At 44.3% G+C, this 24679-nt stretch overlaps 1 protein-coding gene across 1 annotated transcript in view; it reads right to left on the bottom strand.

Annotated features, from left to right (window-relative positions):
• The window catches only part of LOC130106950 (ankyrin repeat and SAM domain-containing protein 1A-like), a 131158-nt gene that overhangs the window by 23807 nt on the left and 82672 nt on the right, over positions 1–24679 (bottom strand). The window contains exons 15-17 of the mRNA XM_056273305.1: positions 17231–17284; positions 14114–14183; positions 10299–10411 (exon numbers count right to left, since the gene is read on the bottom strand). Coding sequence (XP_056129280.1) covers positions 10299–10411; positions 14114–14183; positions 17231–17284 — 237 coding nt within the window. The remainder of the gene's footprint in view (positions 1–10298; positions 10412–14113; positions 14184–17230; positions 17285–24679) is intronic.

The following is a 24679-nucleotide window of genomic DNA, read 5'->3' on the forward strand; positions in this document are numbered from 1 at the left end:
CTTCTAGGGCTGGGAATCGGTGAGCTCCTATTTGATATCGCCATATGATTTTTCAGTGCTAGTTTGATACATATTTTGATTTTTTTTTTACCCCCCCCCCCTTTTCCTCCCCAATTGTACTTGGCCAATTACCTTACTCTTCCGAGCCGTCCCGGTCGCTGCTCCACCCCCTCTGTCGATCTGGGGAAGGCTGCAGACTACCACATGCCTCCTCCGATACATGTGGAGTCAGGACACATACCCACATCCAGCTCCCACCCGCACACACGGCCAATTGTTTCTGTAGGGCCGCCCGACCAAGCCGGAGGTAGCACGGGGATTCGATTCGGCGATGCCCATGTTGGTAGGCAACGGAATAGACCACCACGCTACCCGGACGCCCATATTTGGATTTTTCAATATTGTGACTTGATATTACATTTCTAAGGCTCCATCCCCTTATATCTTCAGTAGAATTTGAAGACTGCAATAATCTGAAGAAAATGTACAACAAAATGTGTTAATTTAAGTCCCATGTGTTACAAAAGCTTAAAACATGAACATGCTCCCCTGAGTAAAGATTTACACAACTCAAATTCAAACATTCAGAGATGTAGAACTCATAACATAAAACTTCTTCACAGCATATCTGTTAACCGGGCTTTAACATTGTGATTCAGGGGGAATACTTTGATATAAAAATTCTCATGGCTTAGTGTCACGATTTTGCACTGAATCTACACCTGCCCCCGCCCCTCCATTATCTTGCTTGGCACCAGCACAAAGGAAATGTGCCCTTTCCATCAAAGTTTGAGAGCCGTTGCTGTTGGCCCTCAAGGAATTGGCATATCTACCTATGACAGGTTCTCTCTGCAAATTCATATTTACTTCTTCACCAGTAATCTTTAAAGATGTAATCCACAATTGTTTATATTAAAATGTCATAGCTGATAGCTTTTCTTGCAGGTATTTTCTTTTTGTGTGTGAGTGTGTGGATTTTTTTTTTCTTCCTTTTTCTCCCCAAATTATATCCGGCCAATTACCCCACTCTTCTGAGCCGTCCCGGTCGCGCCCCCCCCCCTGCCAATTTTGAGAGGGCTGCAGACTACCAAATGCCTCCTTCGATACATGTGGAGTCACCAGCCACTTCTTTTCACCTGACAGTGAGGAGTTTCGCCAGGGGGACGTAGCACGTGGGAGGATCACGCCATTCCCCCCAGTCCCACCCCCCCCGAACAGGCGCCCTGACCGACCAGAGGAGGTGCTAGTGCAGTGACCAGGACACATACCCACCTCCGGCTTCCCACCCGCAGACATGGCCAAATGTGTCTGTAGGGACGCTTGACCAAGCCGGAGGTAACACGGGGATTTGAACTGACGATCCCCGTGTTGGTAGGCAAGGCAATAGACCGCATGCCACCCGGATGCCCCCTGGTGGTATTATCATGGCCATTCAACAGCCATACAATGAATTAGTATTCTGTAATTGCTCCTTTATATTCTATTTTTCATTGTTGCAGGTGGGGTCTGCCACAAAAGCAACAGAAGAAGAAGAAGGAGGAGAAAGAACTTGCACATCAAATGTGGAGGAATAAACGACAGTTGTGAAAATACAAAGCTAAACATTTTCTAAAGTTTAATAAAATGTTTAATATGGTTTTATCAGTGACTTACTAATATCGTGTTGGATAACACTGTTGATCAGTGTTCTTGCTCCAAAAAAACACAGTTTACCAGTGTTACACCAAAATCTGCAACCATCAAAAATTGTGACCCGCATGTGAAAGCTTTCTGCACATTCAGGATCCCGTTTGTTTTGAATGGAGCGCTGGGATTTGTGGTATAAAAACATACCATTGTGATCATCACATGATGCCAAACTGTAGAAATTAAGGATAACCACTTTAAAGCTCAGATCGAGCAATTACTCTGCCAGTATCACGCTCTTGATTTTATTTAACCGCTATGCTCTCCTGAGTGGAAGTAAAAAGTGAATTTGTGTGTATGAAAAGCATGCTGTTTGCATGTCTGTATGCTCGTGTGAGCGTGTGTGTGGAATGGACGCTTTGTAATCAACATATCCAAGCCCGCTGGTGACGGTCCATGTGTCTGGGTATGAATAACCATGAATTCAGCTGCCGGTTAGTACAGTTTAATTATTGAACGTATGAGGCTATAAATACTCGCCCGCTGATATGGATACATACAAAACATTGTCCTTTCTTCCCTTTTTCAGTCAGACAAGTGCAAATGGGACCATCAAAGAAAAAAAAACGTATGGGAGTAGAGTCATTAAAAGTTAAGAAAGAGGAGGTGGAGTGGAAAGAAAGGTCAACATGCACTGAAACAGCTGTGAGGAGGAAACTGTTGCTGTAAGGTTTCGGCTGTAAATCCTCTTATGATTTCAGCGAGGCAGGTGGTCTGTAAGCCTTGTATAAAAGATAGGAAACTGTCAGCTCCCTGCTTTGGAGAGGAGGAATCAAGGAGAAGGAGGAAGGAAAGGAGAAAAGAAGAAAGACACTTTCTTTTGTCATTGTAGGTTACAATGAAATTCATCCTCTGCATTTAAGCCATCCTATTGTATAGGAGTAGCGGGCAGCTGCAGCACCCGGGGACCAACTCCAGTTCTTCTTTTCATTGCCTTGCTCAGGGGCACAAACAGGAGTAGGGCTGTGCGATATGACCAAAATCTCATATCACGATATGGGTCATTCATGTCACGATAACGATACATATCCCGATATAGCACATTCTCTGTAAATTCAATGAAAGATTATATAAAATGACCACATGGAAAGGCCCATTTCTTATTACATTTTGAATTATATACACGACAAATAAAAGGTACTGATTCATATTTGATTATTTTTCTCCTTTTACTTAGAACCTTTGCGCAAATTTTCAATTAAGCATGTAACAAAATATGAAATATTAATGTATAAAATATAAAAAGGTAAATAGAAAACACTTTTCAACTATAGTTGCGTAGGTGGTAAAAGAGGCTAGTGGTGTTTGAGTCTGTTGTGGGGACCGGTGTGGGGCATATTTTGCAAAGTACGGTTTTCTGGTCCGTGTCAGACTTTTCATCCCCAAACCACGTCCATACGATAGAAGTAGCCCCTTTTTAGGTACAAGCTCCTCGTTTTGTCCTGGTTGGTCAGAGTCCTTCTGTTCAGAATTACCCCGTTCTGTGTTACGTTCACTGTCCTCCATGTTTGTTTGCATTGCCTCCATGCAAAGAGCGGTAAGGGTTGCCCAAACAACGAAAAATATTGCCGTGAAGAGTGCGATTTGAGACACAATGAAATAAACGATAGAGCTTCATAAGAAACGATAAGACATTTTTTATCATCGCACGATATATGTTGTCATATTGCACAGCCCTAGACAGGAGCATTAACCCTAACATGCATGTCTTTTCGATGTTGGGAGGAAACCGGAGCACCCGGAGGAAACCCACCCAGACACGGGGAGAACATGCAAACGCCACACAGAAAGGACCTGGGATGGCCTGGGGTTCAAACCAGGACCTTCTTGCTGTGAGCCAACAGTGCTAACCACTGGGCCACTGTGACACCAAGAAAAAGACTGAAATAACAAAAAGAAAGGAGGTAAATTAGACCTGGAACCTGACTTGAGACAGAGAAGGAAATGCAGAGGTAGATAGACAGAAAGAGACAAGACAGAGACAGACAGGAAGCAGTCGGTCACAGCTGACTGTACCAGTATCCGTTTAACGTTTCTATCTAAAGTTTCTATAGCAGCTACATTTTGACGTTTCTGTTATTGTTGTGAAAATACAAATGATGGAGCGCAAAATTTCCACAATCAGGGTAATATTACAAGAGGTATGTAACAAAAATAACCAGATATTCAGTACTTCTGTTGGATATCATGAGATCAGGAGAGCTGAATCCACTCTGCTGAGAATCATTCTGATAGGACAAAGTCAGTTCTTAGAGACCGACAAGCCCTAAAAGGAAATTACCAGCTTCTCCTATAGCAGAAATCCATCTCTGACTCTCACTTTTAACTAGATAAACACAAAACACAAAGTTGTCAGGGGGTCGAAAGACTTAATTTATCATCTCTAACTGGGGCAGGGCCTAAGCAACACCTGTCACTGTCATTATGGTTATTTTCAGAGCTTAACAACCTCTTTTGTCTCTCTGACACAGACCTACACTGACACACAATACCCACAGCAGCTCCAAGACATACGTATGTATAATCTAGTTAGTGGGTCTGTGAATGACAACCGTGATTGAAGAGAAAAAAAGTTTTCATTTCGAGACGTAACATGACTATCTCATTTATAACTAGCCCCGCGGCCAGGCCGGCCAGCTGGTACCTCCATTCTCTCCTCCATCAGTCCTCATTACAGGCACTGGTGAAAAACAACAGGGTCACAACACAGCAGCGAACCACACCGTGAGCTCAGTAACAGTATTCAAACTGCTCATTGAGATGCTCTTCCATGTTGGCCAGCCAGAGGCTCCTCCTCAGGCAGACTATTGATTGCAGGGGAGAGGATATGTGACGACAGTCTCCTGGGTAGGAGACAGAGAGGCTGCAAGATGGGCAAATCCGTTGGAGCGTGTGTGTCATGCTGGGCGATTAAACAACACCGATAATAGAAAACATTTCCCCAGATTTTGAAATGAACACAGGTCACTGGTTTGATATTGGCTTTAGCTGAGCTCCTCTTGTTTTTGACAGCATGTAGCTACCTTGTAGTGAGCTGTCTAGTATTACTAAATAAAGGAACAAATTAACCTATTAAGATTGACATAAATAGCACTTCTGTAAATATCACATTAGAAATTGTAATATGATGTAAACATTTTAACCATGATAGCATTTTCTGCCTGTCACGGCAGCAGCCATCCCTCTAGTTTTCCCTTATGTTTCCCTGTGTTCCTATGTATGTGTGTGTGTGTGTGTGTGTGTGGCGTGGGCGTGGCGCTCCTTCCCTGATTCTCATCTTGATTCATGCTCAATAATCCAGGTAAGAAAATTAAAGAAGGTTGAATCAGTTCATCTGGATACAATGTTTATTGACAGATACGTTTCATCACTCACCTAAGTGACCTCTTCAGTCTCAACTGACTGCAGGTATCCCCACCCTTATAAATAATGGCACAATACAGTTACATAATGACTGAAACCAACGACCGGTTTCATATGCAATTATAGGTGTGACCATTAACTTGAGTTTCAAAGGCCATGTGTACTGTTCACAGAGGATTTGGGATTGTTGCCATCACAGCAATGTAAGATGGCAACAGATGCGTAACGACCGAAACCAACGACTGGTTTCATGAGAATATGGGTGTGACATTAACTAGAGTTTCAGTGGCCATGTGTACCATTCACAGAGGATTAGCTGAGTGATGAAACGTATCTGTCAATAAATGTTGTATCCAGATGAACTGATTCAATCTTCTTTGAGGATTAGGGAATGTTGCAATCACAGCATTGTAAGATGGTGACAGATGTATAACGACTGACACCAACGACCAGTTTCATGTGCAAATATTGGTGTGACCAATAACTAGAGTGGAGAGTCAAAGAGGCCATCTGTGTTAAGAGGGAACGACCATCCCTGAACCGAGGGGGGGCTATGAGTACATCTGTCATCATCTTACAATGCTGTGATTGCAAACATTCCCCAATCCTCTGCGAATAGTACACATGGCCATTGTAACTCGAGTTAGTGGTCCCACTACCTGCATATGAATATGGATGTTGGTTTTGGTCATTATAGAACTGTATTGTTTAAAAGGGTGGGGATACCTGCAGTGCGTTTAGACTGAAGCTGTCACTTAGTTGAATGATGAAACCTATCTCTCAGTAAATTCGGTATCCAGATGAACTGATGCAACCTTCTTTGAATCCCTGATTCTCCTGCAGTTTACACACACCTGCCTCCATCAACCTCACCAACCCCAGCAGATACGAACCCCAGCTCTTCAACCACTCCTCTCCAGATCATTGTTAAGCTACAGTGATGCGTCAGGCCTCTCTAGTCACTTAGAGATTCATTTTCCTTGTGCTTTGAAACCTGTCTCTTCGTGTTTATCTGCAACTAATCGCTATTCTCCGTCTCCTGTGCTCCAGGATCATTACTCGCCTGCCTACCTGCCTGTTGCTTGCCAGCTCTCCATCCAGCCCCCTACGGCCAGCCAACGCCATTCTCCCTCGTTCGGCAACTCTGCCCAGGCTTTCCTGCCATTCTTCACTGCCCTCCTGCCCTCTGCCTAAGCCGGCCATCTCCTCTCTCATTCCACCTCCACTCCCCGCTACCCATTCAATATGCCCCTCATTCATCTACTCCTAGTCTGCATTTGGGTCCCACTGCAAACCATAACACAGCCATATTGCCTAGCAGTAGGCGACCAGCTTTTAAGACACCCCCCCCCCCACAATCTAAACAATATCTAAGTTAACCTGACGTTTTGCTGGAAAAAAATAATTCACAGACTCTGGGTGCTGAATGCTTTGACTTTTGGCCTAATAAGATTAACTTTAACACACGTACCTACTATATACAGAACATCCATCACAATGGATGTAACAAATAATCTGATGCATACAGAGATTTGTTCGCTGAGTTTGGATGTGTAGATTTGTTGATCACTTCAGATTATTGGCAATGGTGTATCTGCATGTTATATCCTGCTTATTTACATGTTTGAAATGAATCATCACTCCCTCCCTCCATGAAAACACACTGTCATCTGACTAGGGTGGATTCAGACTGGAAACCTGATCAACATCAAGGAATGCCACAAAGTCTAATTATAGACAGAGAGAAAGACTAAATGTACTTTGAATGAAACAGGGACTCGCTGTTGCAGACTTTGTAACGCAGGTAATGTGATTCATCAAATTAGATTGAATGTCGATTCTGTTTAATACGCACCCAGAAAACGCAATTCCAACAAAGACATCACACAAACACTGATGGACATGGGGTCAACGCAGAAAGATGGAAGCATGTGATTGAAAAACCATAAGAGTGACCTTGAGGTTGTTTCCATATATTGGAACTGAGAGGAAGCTAACAACTTTGCTCACAACTATTAAGGGGGCTGCACTGAAGTGAGAGTCAAGGAATAATAAATGGATTGGAAATATGTTCATTGGTTAGTGGCTTGTAATATTGAGAGCCCATCGGAAAAATTTCAGCCATGTTTGACCATTTTTGGCTGAACCGTGGGCGGCACGGTGCCCAAGTGGTTAGCATGGTTGCCTCACAGCAAGAAGGTCCTGGGTTCGAGCCCCGAGGTAGTCCAACCTTGGGGGTCATCCTGGGTTGTCCTCTGTGTGGAGTTTGCATGTTCTCCCCATGTCTGCATGGGTTTCCTCCAGGTGCTTCGGTTTCCTCCCACAGTCCAAAGACATGTAGGTCAGGTGAATCAGCCATACTAAATTGGCCCTAGGTGTAAATGTGTCAGCCCTGTGATGGACTGGCAGCCTGTCTTCAACCACAGACTTCAACCACAGATGGCAGGGCAAGGGGTCTGTAGTCATTGAGTCCTGTGGTCCTTGGTTTTTTTGGGACTGGGATGATGGTGGAGGTCTTGAAGCAGGCTGGTACCTGGCATGTCTCCTGTGAGGTGTTAAAAATGTATGTGAACACCGGAGACAGCTGATTGCCACAGTGCTTCAGTGTGGAGGGAGGGCTCTTGGTGTGTTCATAGCTGAAGATTTACAGCCATTTTCATTGTTAGTGATGCAGGATTTCGCCATTTGGTGAAAAATCTTGAGCCGCGTCATACTCTACCTCCTCCGCATGCACTTCCCTAACAAAGCAATCCCTGAACTCTATGGTTGGACCTCCAGGGTGACTGAGTGTTACCTGACCATGTGTTCATTATATTGTGAAGTGGGAGATGAAAAGTGCACCGTTACAAACACATCCCCTGTTTGACAGCCACACAAGCACACACTTAGCTGATTTATGTTGTGAAAAATATAGGTATACTAGAAGTATTTTAGGCTTGTTTTAGATAGTGGGCAAAGTCGCACTTTTACTTGAGAAAGAGTATATGTTTATATATAATAAGGCAAAACAAAAAGAATGCAGCTATTGTGAAAGTATTTTTCTGCTTGTTTTAAATAGGCTGGGTTTTTTTTTGCCCCCCCCCCCTTTTCTCCCCAATTGTATCGGTCACTGCTCCACCCCCTCTGCTGATCCGGGGAGGGCTGCAGACTACCACATGCCTCCTCTGATACATGTGGCGTCACCAGCCACTTCTTTTCACCTGACAGTCAAGCGTTTCACCAGGGGGATGTAGTGCGTGGGAGGCTCATGCTACCCCCCCGGAACAGGCACCCTGACACCAACCAGAGGAGGCCCTAGTGCAGCAACCAGGACATACACCCACATCCGGCTTCCCACCCGCAGACACAGCCAATTGTGTCTGTAGGGACGCCCAACCAAGCCGGACGTAACATGGAGATTCGAACTGGTGATCCCAGTGTTTGTAGGCAATTGAATAGACTGCTACGCTGCCCGAACTACCGCACACTTGCAATTGAAAGAATATTTGTTGACTTGCTACATTATCAAATCTCTGAATGGAAGAAAATTTTATTTTTGCAAATAAGACAAAATACAGAGAGAACATTGGATATGGTAATGCTTTTCTTCTTCCTAATGTGCAAAACAAACCCGAACTAAAACCCTAACCCAAAAACTGCAATACCAACCGAGCCATGGGCTTGCTGAACCATTGCACCTTTAATACATATACATATATACTTGGTATGTATATATATTTTTAAAAATATATAGTAATAATAGTAATAATAATAAATGAAACTTACATAGCACTTTTTTAACACTCAAAGTCGCTTTACAATAAACGGGGTGAAACAAGACAACAAATAAACATAACACAAACATACAGGGGTGGATGGAAAGGGGGGCTATGAAAGGGAGAAGCGGCAGCCACACACGACGCCAGCAGTACTCTCCCACTTAATGAATATATATATATATATTCATGAATATATAATATATCCATGGTGCTATCAGTGGCCACAATCCATTCTTTGTGAATTCGCTTGTCAAAACATTCACTGAGTGAATGAGTCTTGAGAAAAAGGAGAGACATCCGCAGATAGAAACAAATGAAAGAGGAGGGGGGAGTTATCAGATAATTAGAATAGTTATAGGTACAATTAAATTAAGTTCTCTCTCAAATCAAACATTTCAAGATATGAGCAGAAAGTATTCTTGCAACTGCATTTATACCCTTTTCTTTTTTCTTTTTTTTTTTGTACTTGAACGTAGCTTAACCATGCCATGTGATATGCTACTTCAGTACACTTTAACAACAAATATTCTGGGACCCCTGCATAAAATTGCAGATGAACATTTAATATCCAGGAATTCACATTACAGACACTAGCACTGCTATCCCTGTAACAAATTGGCCACAATTTCGAACACTGACCATACACGGCCCAGCCATATATTGGGTTTTGACCTAGTCTTGTTTAGAAAGTTGTGTTTTTGTACAGCTGTTCTAATGTCAATAGGAGGCACCAAGCAGTCTTCTAGAGGAGTGACGCACATCACATAAACTAAATGCTGACAGACTCCACCGGTGTCAGTGTTAAATACAGAAGGGACACAATACTAACACCGAAATCTACATCCGCAGACAAGATGGTGGAATATGACTCGGAAGGCAGCGCGGATGAACTAGACTGTGTTCTTTAGCGCAGGAAAATGGTGTAAAAAAATGGTTGATGTAATCGGCCTACGATCCCTTCGCTTCAAGTCTTACTCGCCGTGTGCTGAGCTGCCGTGACGTCAGGGCATTTACATAAGCCGTAATGGTGGTTTCTCTAAGTGGTTAAAATAGCTTTAACGGCGGTGTTCATAAAATTGGAATTCTGCTCAAAAAATTGACTTTCGGAGAGTTATATGTTAGTTGTATGAGCTCATTATTTTCAATCATTTGCATGAATCATTACTTCGTATCATAATCATCCTCCTAACTGTTTTTACCATGTGTTTACGTTCCCTCTAATATACAAAATAATCAAAAGGAAGAGAGGAAAACAAGCCGTGAAATAAGAGAAGTGGGAAATGTTAATGAACCAGATGTATTGTTGTGAAACGGGGGAAAAAAACATTAACCAACTAAATTTGACCAAAACAAACCCTTCACAAGATGAAGAAAGTTTGAAGAGAGGGGTAGACGTGTGTGTGTGTGTGTGTGTGTGTGGGGGGGGGGGGTTGAAAGTTTGACGAGAGGAAGGAAGGAAGGAAGGAAGTGTAGGAAGTGTACGCGACTCACCATGTAGTGCAGGTCATCGAAGCCGTTGAGCAGCAGCTTGCTCTCGTACTGCGGCAGCCCCACGTGCTCCAGCCAGTCGCCGACAGGCTGGTCCAGCAGCCGGCTCGTAGCACCTGCCGACAGAGGAAAGCGCTTGAGCAGGGAGAAACCTTTCAGCCGGTAGCAGCGGCACTCCGAGGATGAGACGTGGCACTGCCACATCATCCTCGGCCAGCAGAGCCGAGCGCACCGGCAGCAGGAGGGCAGGGAAGACAGGGTCCTCTGTGGGCAGGGCGTCGGCTCCCGCGGGCCAGCGGGTGCCGAGCAACAGTCAAGTGAAAGCAAAGGGTGCACCCCCGGGTCTCAGGGGTTGCTAGAAGCAGACCTACTGTAAGCTGGTTAATTACCAGCTAAAATCCACCACACACCTGACTATGATAGTCAGCCAGTGCATGTTCAAAACAGGTGTAGGATCAACACAGTGCCTCATACGCTCAGTGTCGTAAAGATATTGATATCCATCCAGAGCAGACAAAAAGCGGGCATGGTAAAACTTTACAAAATCCCACCCATCTGTCCAAGCAGCCTTTTCTTTACAAATATAAAGGTGTGCAGATCACTGCCCATCTTATTAAGTTCAACGTTTTAATGGCAGGAGGAAGGGGAGCGGAGCGCGGTCGTTTCACGGCCGGGGAGAGTTCTTCCTGGGGAAGCGATTTGTTTCGGCCCGGTCAAAAGTTCTTTGGGACTATCGAGGACGAGTGGGAGGAGACAGCTGGGTAATTGCCAATGACGCTCATCCCCAACTCATAGATCCCACTGAGTCAGCATATCAGCCAGACACACATATTCCAGATAGGAATCTCCTACCTGAGAGAATGACAGCATGCATAAGGAAAGCAGCCGGGCCGAGAGAGACGACAGGAGTGCTAACGATAAAACCACAGACGTTATAACGAGCTGAGATGACACAGATTAATATGTACAAAAGCTTCGCCAAGCTGTGTGAACAGTCTGAGTCAAAAAATGAGCTGTACAATTGGACAGTTCTTTTACTCTATACCTGAAAACAATCTAATATGTTAACTCATGAACATAACAACACCTTCATTATATCATCGGTATCGGAGTGTTTGGCGAGTTTTCACCGTGTGACAATATGAAGAGAGGGTATCGATCTTATTGGTACAACAATGAGGTGCTTACATAAAAATCCCAGTTGGCCACAGAAGAAAATGAATTTAAATCCTCAAATTATTCCCTCTGCCAGGGAGAAAGAATTCAAACGTTGACCAGATGACTCTCAGCTTTTGCAGGAAGAAAAATAAAATTTGTGCAACTTACTGTGACAGATACCGGAAAAACAAAAACAAGCTGAAATTTGAAATGGCAAATTTTATAGCTACACCTCATCCGCCTGACCTACAACACACACACACACACACAAACACAATCGGGCTCCGGTGCAGGATCCATGATATTCTTCCACTATTGGCCTCTCCAGAAGAAGGTATTCTTCTTGAAGCTTCCAGTCAGCTACTTCAACATGATTTATAGCCAAGTACGATCCTCGGGCTCAACTCCTCTTGCAAATGAGAGAGTGCTCAAACTGCTTTTTGCTCAGTCCTGCTCAGGCTCTTTTGAGATCCTGTCAAGTCTAGTGACAGCCACCTCCTTGTAAGACCCCCTCCACATCTTATTCTACCAATTCCCAGTCTGCTGCATGCAAAACCCAATCCGAGAAATGCAAAGACGGGATGTTGGGATGTCCTTCTATTGTCCTAACAGTTCTGCTGCCTGCATTTCTTCTCCCCTCCCTCCTGCTTGCCACTTGCTCCCTTGTGTTTCCTTACTCCTCCCTCCCATCTCCTCTCTCTCTCTCTCTCTCTCTCTCTCTCTCGCTCTCTCTCTCTCAGTCACACTGCAGGGTGGCTGCTCTTTGTCTGTGAGTGTAAGTCGCCGTGGCAGGTACAGACCTGTCCCTTTATTAATTTCATTCGTCATCACTTGTAGATGGCAGAGCAGGGTAATCTCCTGCACGTGCATTCTGTTTCCTCTTTTCTTACACTCTGTACGAGTGTTTCCCCTCACAGCCTCTGCCAGTCCACCCTGCATTTCACTTTTTACAAAGAAGTTAATCAGAAGGCCAAAAAGGAGAAGGTACCAGAGATGCACAGCCCATCAGCTGGAACACCAGAGCGCCTCACAGCCGGTACTGAAAGGAGGTAAACACCAGACCTGAATCAGAGAGCGGGGGAAAAAAAAAATAGCGCCGTGGCATCTCGCATGTGCATCAAACAGAGAGCCCCTCTCTCTCTCTCTCTCTCTCTTGCAAAGATTTTTTTCTCCAGCATGTCCCCCGATGGCCTGCTGACAGCAGCCTCGTTGAAATGGAGCTGCGGGCAGAGCAGCTGAAAGGCTGTGGTGGGGGGACATACAGAGGAGTGTGGATGCAGCCTTGTGGAGTAGGTTCAAACAAGCCACAAATAAACCCGAAGAGGGAAGGGCTGTAACGGCTTTACTGCAGTGGTCTCGGCTTTCTACACGTCTACAAGGCAAAATGAGCTCATCCCCTGACATGCATACTGGTTAATATTTAAACAGCATGCTACGATTCAAGGCATAACAAACAAGTGGGGAGGAACGAGGGGACGGACGACTCTGTGCTACGGTGCATCGGCTGTGCTTTAACATTACAGGTTATATCATACACATCCACTGTAAAGTAGAGGGGAATGTATGGAAATGGGGGCCAGATTCTGACAGGGATCGAGTGGATGGTACTTGTACACTCCCAAAGTCCCAGGGTCCCAGAGTGACCATCCATCAACCCAGAGGACAGGCAACTCGCATGTGGTAGAAAATCCTTACAGAATAAAAGTACAACACAAGCACAGTGAAATGCAGGAGCTTATCTGCAGAGAATTTATTTAAGAAATACACCGGAAAAATCAGAAAAACTAGATCTACTGTAACAATGTGCCATATTGGACTACATACGGCTCATAACACCCATGGAAGGTGGGATGTCGTTGAGGCCTATGGGTTAAATGGCATGACGCAGACTATCCAGTGAGCTGATCAAATTCTTTTCCAGCCTTTAAATTAATCTGCTGCTGCTGCCGGTTCCATGTCGCGTGTGCGACTGAACCAGCAGCCCACTTTAATACTACCAGTCTCCACCGTCAACTCCCTCATAATTCATTCTGGGCTGTCCTCCTCCATTATCTGCCCCTCTCGAGAGCCTGACTGATCTCCCCTGAGGTCATACGAATGGATGAAATAACTTTTGAGGATGATCACCAACAAAATCCAATCAGAATAGATGGGGCATTAGGTCTGGGTTTGCTAAGAGAGTACCCGGGGGGGCAAAAGAGGCAATATCTGAAGAAGTCTTAAGAATAGTAAGCGCAACAGTAACATCTGCATTGCATATGGATAACATCTGACGGTAGGCTTTGAGAGAGGAACAAGCAAATGCACACTACAGCTGTGCAGTTTGAATTACCTCCACCAAAAGCCAAGATGGTATTTACGAGTTTTATTCTCACCCCTGAGGGCAATAATGATAGGATACATAACATAAATAATGGAATTTATTTCAGTAGCAAAAAGGGAAGTAACGTCTTAACTAAATACATTTCTATGAAAGAAATAGGTGGGTGTGGGGGCTTCTTTTTTGAAATGCCGTACGTACCCTTTGTCAGATCACATGGCCCCGCATTTCATTTTCCAGATGCTGAACTCTATCAGCAGACAGACGGCAGTGCATAGCGGAGTCAGACCTGCTAGCAAGTCAGCGATTCGCAACGTGAAATGGAGATATAATACGGTACCTGGTGTAGCATACTGCTGATCTCTCGAAAAATCGATGCCGGCACCAATCAGAGTCATGATCTTCTCAATCTGTGGAGAGGAACAGAGACACAGCGAGATAAGAACCCAGAGAAAGACCTGATAGCGTATAACCTCAAAACCTCACCGGCGAAATGCCAAGAATTAGCCCTATGCCTTAAACTATAAATCACCTGTCACTGCATAAAGTAATAGGAGATAAGTGTTTTCAGCGTGACACCAGTGTGACGCAGTAGTTTCTAAAAAGACATCAGTAAAAGGAAGCTTTTGAAAAGGGCTTTGAGCAACTATGTTCAGCGACTGAGAGCCTGTTTGTTTATTCGTTATGCCTGCAGCATTTCAATTGGTTCATATTTTGGAAGGGCAACTTAGGTGAGAAAATTTGTTTCCTCCTTGGCAAGGTTTTGCTCCCTGCAGCCAAAACAACAATGACATACATTGACATTCCGATTTGAAATCTGTTGTGAAAGATCAGGAAGCGAATCTCTTGTCAGGACGATAAAATTAAGGAGCTGCCAGAGTCGGAGCAGGTGCAGCATGACGATAAAGGAAAAAACACCAAGGGATTCAGACTTTACTTCAGTTTTCTATTGAGTGTTGAAGGTGAAGAGGATAGTTTTTTTGTTTTTTGATTTTTTTCCCCCCTTTCTCGCCCCAATTGTACTTGGCCAATTACCCCACTCTTCCAAGCCGTCCCGGTCGCTGCTCTACCCCCTCTGCCGATCCAGGGAGGGCTGCAGACTACCAGGTCTCCTCCAATACATGTGGAGTCACCAGCCACTTCTTTTCACCTGACAGTGAGGAGTTTCGCCAGGAGGACATAGCACGTGGGAGGATCACGCTATTCCCCCCCGGTTCCCCCTCCCCCTCGAACAGGCGCCCCAACCGACTAGAGAAGGCGCTAGTGCAGTGACAAGGACACACACCCACATCCGGCTTCCCACCCGCAGACACAGCCAATTGTGTCTGTAGGGACACCCGACCAAGCCAGAGGTAACACGGGGATTCGAACCGACGATCCCCATGTTGGTAGGCAACGGAATAGACCGCTATGCTACCCGGACGCCCTGAGGAGGACAGTTTTTGATCAGATCACTTTTTTTTTCTCTGCAACAATAATGGGGCTAATCAGCAAACATTGAAATTACAGTTAACAGAGTGCGTATTACACAGCATGAAAACAGTATGAAATAAAGCCAGACTGAGCTGAAAGCACTACAGCTAAACAAGACTCCCCATCAACCACCACATCTTTTTTTACAAAACAGTTTCATGCATCATACTTCTATAGTAATGCATGTGGACATACCATTTTGTAGTCATAGAGCATGTTCTCTGAAAACCACAAGATCCAGACATGCACACACATGGACCCAAGTGAAGACATATGCACACACAGAGGAAAAAAAGCCATTTGCTTGACGCTCATTTAAAGCGACATTGAAGCAAAGTGGGCAGAAGAATAGCCATATTACATCTGTCATGAGACCAGAGGACAAGCTCCCTCCTCCAACCCAAGCTATGTATGCAAGCATTGTTCATTGTTTGTTGCGATGAAGGAGGAGGTTGGGTGGGGGTTGGGTTGGGGGCAGAGGTATGGATGGGCAGAAACAGTCAACAGTGGTAGTCCCACCTGCCAAACCCTGTCAAGCCCTAACTCCTCCATCTCCACCTTTCACAACACAGTGGCCTCCTTTAGGTCAGACAGGCCTCTTAGCAGATGAGACCATGTTTCCTGGGCGAGAATAAATGGCTGTTGTAAGTGACTGACACCTTATTCCATCATGTTTGCATGGACCTTGCTTCCAGGAAAATAACAACTGGCAAAGTTGCATTTTAGTGTTACAGCTGAGCGATATCTCCTAAATCAAATGTCACATGTTTGGACTAAATAACTTGATATTGATAACGTGATGATATTTTGGGGGATGACTAGTGGTGTTTCCATAACTTATTTATACACATGGAAATTTCAAGAAATAATTGTTGGTAATGTGCCCATGATGAGCAAGCAGGTAGAATGATTTATTATTCATTACACTCAGCTAAAACAGTTGAAAAAGTTCAGAAAATTATACTACTTTATTGTAATGCAGCATTTAATACCAGGGGATGACAACATTTAAACTATATCACAACATTACGATATCTCAAATCACAGATGATATCTAGTCTCATATCACAATGTAATTGGATATATTGCTCAGTTCCATTTTAGGCTGTGGATTTTTTATAGGGTGTTATGGAAGGCTTGGCTAAAAGTAATGGTCTTGCAACTTGCCAGAGACAAAGGTCCCCCCCCCCCCCAATTGTATCCGGCCAATTACACCGCTCTTCTGAGCTGTCCCGGCTGCCACATGCCTCCTCTGATACATGTGGGGTCGCCAGCCGCTTCTTTTCACCTGACAGTGAGGAGTTTCGCCAGGGGGACGCAGCGCGTGAGAGGATCACGCTATTCCCTCCAGTTCCCCCTCCCCCCTGAATAGGCACCCAGAGGAGGCACTAGTGCAGCGACCAGGACACATACCCACATCCTGCTTCCCATCCGCAGACACGGCCAATTGTGTCTGTAGGGACGGCCGACCAAGTTGGAGGTAACACGGGGATTTGTACCGGTGATCTCCGTGTTGATAGGCAACAGAATAGACCGCTACGCTACCCAGACACCCCAAGTACGTTTAACACAGTTTGACAAAGTTGCTAAGGGTGCAAATGGTCTCCATTAGCACCTTTACTGATCAATACTTTGCCATCAGGAGACTAAAATCTACATTTATGAGGTGCTCATCATCATCATCAATTATCAGGGAAATGCTACAATAACAGCAGTGGGGGGAATTGGCAATGAAAAGTCGGTCATAGGAGAAGATATTAAGAATGGGTTAAGAATCATGAATAGATTTATAGGGGCAAGAGAACTAGATAACTATTTAGAGTAAGCCAAACTTGCTCCAAGTGAGAAATGGAATAATCACAGATTATTTGATTATTTATTAAGCCTGAAAGAATCCCATTCATCGCTAAAAAGAATGCCGAAGAAGAGGACAGTCCCAACCCCAGAAGTACCAAGAGATATATATTGAAGATGATAATCTTACACTGTCAAAGGAATTAGCTCTCCGTAGCTGTGTGGTGGGTGAGGCCGTCAGTGTCTGCTGAGAGAAAGTAAGGGTTTCGCATTGGTTTCCTTGCACCTTCAGCCCGGTTTACAGTTCATTGTCCCTACTAACCACAAGCAGAGTCTATATCAGCCTAACTTTTAAGCTGCAAAGCAACTTGTGGACCTGTAAAGGAACTCACTCATTAACACACTCATGATGAACTGGTCCAGCTCTATGGTGGGTCACTGGGCAAAGAAACAAAAAAAAAGAAAAAGAAAAAGAAAAAAAAGAAAGAAAGAATAAAAGAAAGAAAGCAGGGCTCTAAAGTTAAACTGTGTACAGTGAGGCTTGAGAGACTTGAAAATGAAAATAAAAATGAGGAAAAACATCTAACAATTTCAAGTATAACATAAAAGATAAACGATTCAGTGTTCAGGTCACTGAATCCCCCCTTAGATGGATCATACCATTATTCTGCCAAGTGCCGCTTTCTGCTCTTTAGTGAAATATGCGCTAATAAGCCTCATGTCTACTGAACAAATACAGAACAAAGCTCTGGGTCCCCAGCAGACCTCCTTCAAGGAAACACAATACTGGAGGCGAGTTCATGGATAGCACAGTGATAAGATGCAAACATAAAATGTTGAACAGGTTTTTTTTGTGTGTTGCCAACACTTAAATATTTAATTTTCTTTTATTTATTTTTGTTTCTCCTCTCTTCTTTGACAGAGAAGATCTGGCTTTTATTTTCTCTCTGGTTGTCTCTCCTCTGAGGCGTCGTCATCATTTCGGGGCCCTCACACTACCTCCTGAGCAAAAATGAAAAGGGGTTTTGGATCCTGTTTGCCAATATTTTTTTTCTTTATTTTTTTTTAGAATATATTGAGTAATATAAGTAGAAATGACACCTGGTGAGGTTATTGCATATTCTAACATGTTAGTGACTGTTTAACAGTAATTTTGCTTACAATCATGGTGAGAGGAGTTGCTAGTTTTGCACACCTGTAGACATCAAGGGGCAAATACAGCTTATGCTAAGCTAATGATTGCGAGTGATTTCTTAATGCAGATTAAAAACTGATTAAAATCCACCCAAGCCAATCTAGAAAAGCAAAAGAGAGCAATCCTCAAAAGTAAGAAGTGTTAATATTTTTGTTGGACAGTTAAAGACAATTATTTCACACCCCTATGCATTTTTGAATTGGACTGAAACAGGGTTGGCCCTGCAATCTCTTACTTGTGCATGAAATGTACGTAACACTTCAGAGGTCTTTTGGAGAACTGTTGGAGCTAGAGGTGACGTTGATGAGCGCCATGCTTCAGTAAAAGTTGGAAAAATTTCAACTTTGTGAAGTCGAGGAGCGCTAAGCTCTGAAATCACCACAGGTCCCTGCATTAGGTCAAGAGAAAAGTGCCTCTCCTTTCCACAGAAAACGACTACGTTGGTTTTTTTTCCTTCCCGTTTTCTTTTTAAAGGCCTCTGGTGGATAGTTTAAGCCTACTGAACGGATATTCACCAAGACCTCACTTGCTTTGGACTCAATAAAAGTAGTGCTTTGCATCTTTGACATGGTATCGCTGTTCAAAATGCTGCGCGTCTTAACACAGAAAAACATAAAACAAAATCTAATATGCTGTTTGGCATTGATATGGAGGAAAATTGGTACCCGGAATTTCAGGAGGTGACTATAATAAGGGTATTATAATATTCTTTATGATGTCCGGCCGGTAGAGCTATTCATGCTTATTAAAGAAGTAAAAGATCAAAAAACATTTTGTGCCGACACAATCAGCCATCCAGCATTCTGCAGATCACTCGGGGGGCTGTGCAGGGGCGACATCGCTCCTGAAATGGTGAGTCTCTCTCTCTCTCTCTTTAATTCATTTTCAAAGTTAATCCTGCTAGTTTGTGGAAGACATTTCCACTTCAATGGAGGAGAGAAGAGCGAAGGCGAGAGAGAAGGGGACATGACAGATGAATAGGAACACGAAAAGGATTTGGAGTATTATCCTTTATCTCTTTTACCAAGTAACCTCTCCATACTGTTGTGTAGAATGCTGCATATAGACCAGACTATGGAGTCAAGACATCTCTGTCACACACAACTACAGGAATAAAACTTTGTTTCCCATCACTGCATGTTTGCTGCAATATTCACACTAATGTAGAAATGTTGAAAAGATGTTGGTGGCATCACCTCCTGTGCCTGGGGAAAGATCTAGATGACTGGAACTGAAACCAGTGTGTGTGTGTGTGTGTGTGTGTGTGTGTGTGTGTGTGTTCTTGTACCTAAATCTTTTGGAGGACCAGTTTGAATTGTTAACCATCACAGTGAGGACATTTTGCGAGGTGGCCGGTCTCACCTTCTTTAAGGGTCTATTTTAGGATTAGGGCTTGGTTTAGGGTTAAGGTCAGAGCTAAGATTAGGACAAGGGTTAAGGTAGGGTTAGTGTGCTCAGAAATGGATGAATCCAATGAGGGGTCATCTCAAAGATAGTACAAGAATGTGTGAGAGTGGGGCACCTCTGTAGCAGAATGGTTAGAGCGCATACCACATGGTCTCCACTATCGCCGGCTAGATTCAAACCAGCGACCTTTGTTGCACGTGTTATCTCTTTCTCCATTTTCTTCCTTTTTTTGTTTTGATTTTCCCCCTTATTCTCCCCAATTGTATCCGGCCAATTACCCCACTCTTCCATGCTGTCCCGGTCGCTGCTCCATCCCCTCTGCCGATCCGGGGAGGGCTGCAGACTACCACATGCCTCCTCTGAAACATGTGGAGTCGCCAGCCGCTTGTTTTCACCTGACAGTGAGGAGTTTCACCAGGGGGACATAGCGCATGGGAGGGTTACACTATTCCCCCAAGTCCCCCCCACCCCCACCAGAACAGGCGCCCCGACCGACCAGAGGAGGCGCTAGTGCAGCAACCAGGACACATGCCCACATCCGACTTCCCACCCGCAGACACAGCCAATTGTGTCTGTAGGAGCACCTGACCAAGCAGGAGGTAACACCGGGATTCGAACCTGCATCTACAATATTCTGAGAGGGAAAATATCACTGCCCCATCGAAGATGTGACTGATTTTTTAAAAAGTCCTTCCGGCATGCTGACCACAGCTGTGCGCTCGGCTAGCCTTGAACTAGTTACACCAACTCTTAACAAACTGATTTTTATGCTACAGCAATAATATCCACAATTAGGGAGCCTCGGCTGGATAGAGCCAGTGATAAACCAGTTGATGTACGCTGGCAGTCGGTTCGGTTCCGACATGTGATCCCGCATGATCAGAGCTGCCTGATAAAGACCAGGCAGTGTTCCCTTCTCATAAAAGGGGACAAACACCCTGCTGAACTGAAGATAAACCACTACGAGAGTCGCATCGTTTTACAGCAATCAGCAGAAAGGGGCCCAATTAGGAGCAGCCATGTTGCTCTGTGAGGTCCCGTAATTCAACAACTGCTGCCATTTCTGTTGCTCTGGTGAGAAAAGACACGGCTATTGCGGTTTATACACTATATAGAAGGGCTTTCAGTAATGGCTGTTTTGGTAATCGAGTAATCTATCAACTAATCTGATGATTAATCAAGTTAATCAGATAAGAAAAGAGTGCTTTACAGTGTTTTATTTCAGAACAAAAAGGTAACAAGACTCACTCTGACCTACAATTTACATTCTAGTTTCTCCCTGTTGCCCGCTGTAATATAATATCTCCCTCTTTGTGATATGCTTTTCTATTTCTGATTCATGCTCTTATGCTGTTCCTGTTTCATTACATCTTTTAAAGTAAGGTGATGTTCAAAAAGAAAGAAAGACATTTAATTTGCCATTTTAAGCAAGCATCCAATGAAATACATCCTCTGCATGTAACCCATCCTATTGTATAGGAGCAGTGGGCAGCTGCAGCGCTGGGGGACCAACTCCAGTTCTTCTTTCCATTGCCTTGCTCAGGGGCACAGGCAGGAGTATTAACCCTAACATGTACGTATGTCTTTTTGATGGTGGGAGGAAACTGGAGCACCCGGAGGAAACCCACGCAGACATGGGGAGAACATGTAAACTCCACATAGAAAGGTCCTGGGACGGCCTGGGGTTCGAACCCAGGACCTTCTTGCTGTGAGGCAACAGTGCTATCCACTGGGCCACCGTGCCACTGGTGATATGATAAATTTGTAGGCAGGATCATTTCTGTTAAGGTGCAGCAGCGTGGATGTTGTGCTGCTATTGCAAGCAAGTTCAGCTTTCTAATGCACGCAGACCGCTACATTTTCTTTGCGTTTTAGCTGAAAATGGTCCCAAATTTGAACATTTTCTGTCATTCTTTTTTGTTTTCTCCTGCCGCTTCCTTTTTTTCGACCATTGCTTCATCCATTTTCTCAACTCAAATAATCTGCTGTGTTATCTACATGCAACATAATGATCTTCTGAGTGAAAAAAGCTCCAAGGCGGTAAATTGTAATCGAGAATTTCTTTTTTTGTCATAAAGTTAATCGAGCTACTCGATTACTTGTGATAGCCCTACCTTATAACAGGGCTGGTGATGTTCTGTCATTCTGTGGTGTCATTTAGATTATTTATCCATCATTCTCTCCAAAGGACCCAGTACACAGACACCTTACACTGAATGCATCCATTCTCTTCACAGTATAGAAGTACTACCTGGTGGTCCCTATGGCTGAAACATACATCATACCATCATCATTGAATCAGAATCAACTTTACTGGCCAAGTGTGCCTATGCACACGAGGAATTTGACTGCGGTACACAGCAGCTTCTGGCACATGCAGACATCACTCACACAGAAGGGGTAAAACAAAAGAAAACGAAACAACGAACAAAATTGATTGCCCTGTGATGGACTGGCGGTCTGTCCAGGGTGTCTCCCCGCCTGCCGCCCAATGACTGCTGGGATAGGCTCCAGCATCCTGCAACCCCCAATTGGGATAAGCGGCTTGGATAATGGATGGATGGATGAATATGGAGTTGCTTGCTCTTTCCAACCTTGGGGTCTTAACTTCCTCCATCCAACATAATGGAAAGGGGGGGGGGGTACTATCAGGTCCAATTAGTTTTAGAGGCTGCCACCATGACAGGCAGTTAAGATTTAGTGTTGGTGCTGGGCAAATAAATCTTTATCTGGAGACATAGCCCAGTGATCTGCTCAAGGTAAAACACACCCACAACAAAGAAAGCTCAAGAGTTTCAGGCCCGACGAAGAGGAAGCCCACTGAAGTGTGAGTTGATCGAGAGAGAGAGAGAGAGAGAGAGAGAGAGAGAGAGAGAGAGAGAGAGAGAGAGAGAGAGAGAGAGGAATGTGTTTTTTGTTGTTGTTGCGGAGTCTAATCAATACAGCGATGTGAGATGGAGGGGCGCCATTGTGAGAGGGGCTCCCAGTAGGCATGGAGATACAATGAGAAGGGTCAGAAGTCACTAGCGGAGAGGAGGTCAACAGCTGAGAGGCCTGGGTGGATGAGAGATGGCCGATGTGAGATTAAAGACACATGAGCCCATTTATCAGCCTTCTATGAGTAGAACTGCAGGGTCCAGTATCACGGGACAAAATGGCCTGAGAACGCTTGGCTGGTCTTAACTAAAAAAAAACTCTCCTGAAGAATCCTGACAAATACTGGCCAGTCTTGAGTCTTGGCAAGGAGGTGGGGTTGGGGTGGGGTAGGCTGGTAGAAGCAGAGCGGTAGGGCATTAAGTGCCGGGGACAGCTGGCAGAGCTTGCACAGGGTGAAATAAAGGGCTGTCGTAAAGGGAGCGTGCCCAGACCACCGGCATCACACTGGCATGCTGGTGCCAGCTGGGGGCTGGCTGGACAGTACATCAGGAGGGGTATTAGGAAACCCAGAGAACACAAACACACAACTGTCTGAGCAGGTCCCAATGTCCCCATTCTACCCACTGGGACAAAGTTCTGTCAGTAGTCCCATCAACGTACTCCTGAAATAGCTTACAACGTGTAGAAATCGCTCCTTGGAAAGCATACATGCTTAGGCTCTGTGACTCTCTGGTGCGGCTCAACAACGCACTTGAAACTCTTTATGAGAAAGCACAGGAAACACAAAATGCACTCCACAAGACAACACCGCGGCGGGATCGGACATCCCATGGCTGGGCAGTAATTCAATCTCACTGTTTATCTTCCTTCAGTACATTCAAAATATATTTCTGACCAACTGCTACACTATGAACCACCCAGACTGCTCAGATCGTCTGGGACAGGTCTGCTTTCCATCCCTTGAGTTGAAACTAAACATATGGAGAGGCAGCTTTCAGTATTTATGCACCACATATCTGGAACAAAGTCCCTGAATCCTCTCCTGAACTCCTGAACAAACTCCCTGGCTGATCACCGGCGTTGGATCGGCTGGGGGAGTCTGGTCTGCTGCGTAAGGTGGGCCCAAGGACCACAGCCCCTGCCTGGAGCTGCTCTCGAGGAGGAAGCACTGAGGGCAGTCTGACAGGATGCGGAAACAGGGCAGGCTAAGCTAACTGCTAGCCCATGCAGACAGGCAGTTCTGACATTCATCCTGCCTGATATTCGTTCTCCTGGACAGTGATTTTTTTTCCTTTTTGTTTAGGATATACATACGTATGTGTTAGTTTGGATGTGTGTTCTTGAAGTTCTTTTAGTTTTTGGATATGTGTTTTTGTCTGTGTTGCATTGCTGTGGGCTGGAGAAAACGATGTTTTGTTTCATTTCATGAAATGAAATAATAAAGTGTTCCTGATTCCTGAAAACTGCATGTCTGCTACAACTCAGTACTTCTAAATCTAGAATGAAGACTTCCTTTTTGCCGCTGCCTTTTATTAAATAAAACTGGAAGCTTTTGATTTTCATCTTGCACTGCATTGTAACTTTTACTTTCTTTTTGTGGGTTTTTTTTTCATTGCCTTATGTTGCTTCTCTTCATACCTTTTGTGTTTTGTGTGGAGCATTTTGAGCTGCCTTATTGCAGAGATGTGCTATATTGATAAACTTGCCTTGCCCTGCCTTGCCTTGGTCAGGGGCCCAGACGGGAGTGTTGGCCCTAACATGCATGTCTCTTGATGTCTTTTGAGCTACTATGCAACAAGTAGCTGGAATAAACTTCCAGAAGATTTGAGACTTGCTCCAACACTGGCTACTTTTAAATCCATGTTAAAAATGTTTATGTCTTCCATTAGTTTCTGCTAAACTGCAAACCTTGCACTTTGACTTTTGCAAAGTTGTAAACCTTGCATTACATTTTGATTTTATTCTTTAATTTAAAATATCTTTTTATAAATGAGTTAAATCTTTTTTTATTGTACAATACATTTTTTTATGTGACGCACACTGAGTCTGCCTTGTGTATAACATGTGCTTTATAAAGTTGCCTTGCCTTGCCTTTCAACGGTATCGGGATGAATTTGGGATATTGTCATTTTTTTTATTGTGATATACGTTTTTTCCATC

This window comes from Lampris incognitus, chromosome 2, assembly GCF_029633865.1.
Source record: "Lampris incognitus isolate fLamInc1 chromosome 2, fLamInc1.hap2, whole genome shotgun sequence".
Taxonomy (NCBI): Eukaryota; Metazoa; Chordata; class Actinopteri; order Lampriformes; family Lampridae; genus Lampris; species Lampris incognitus.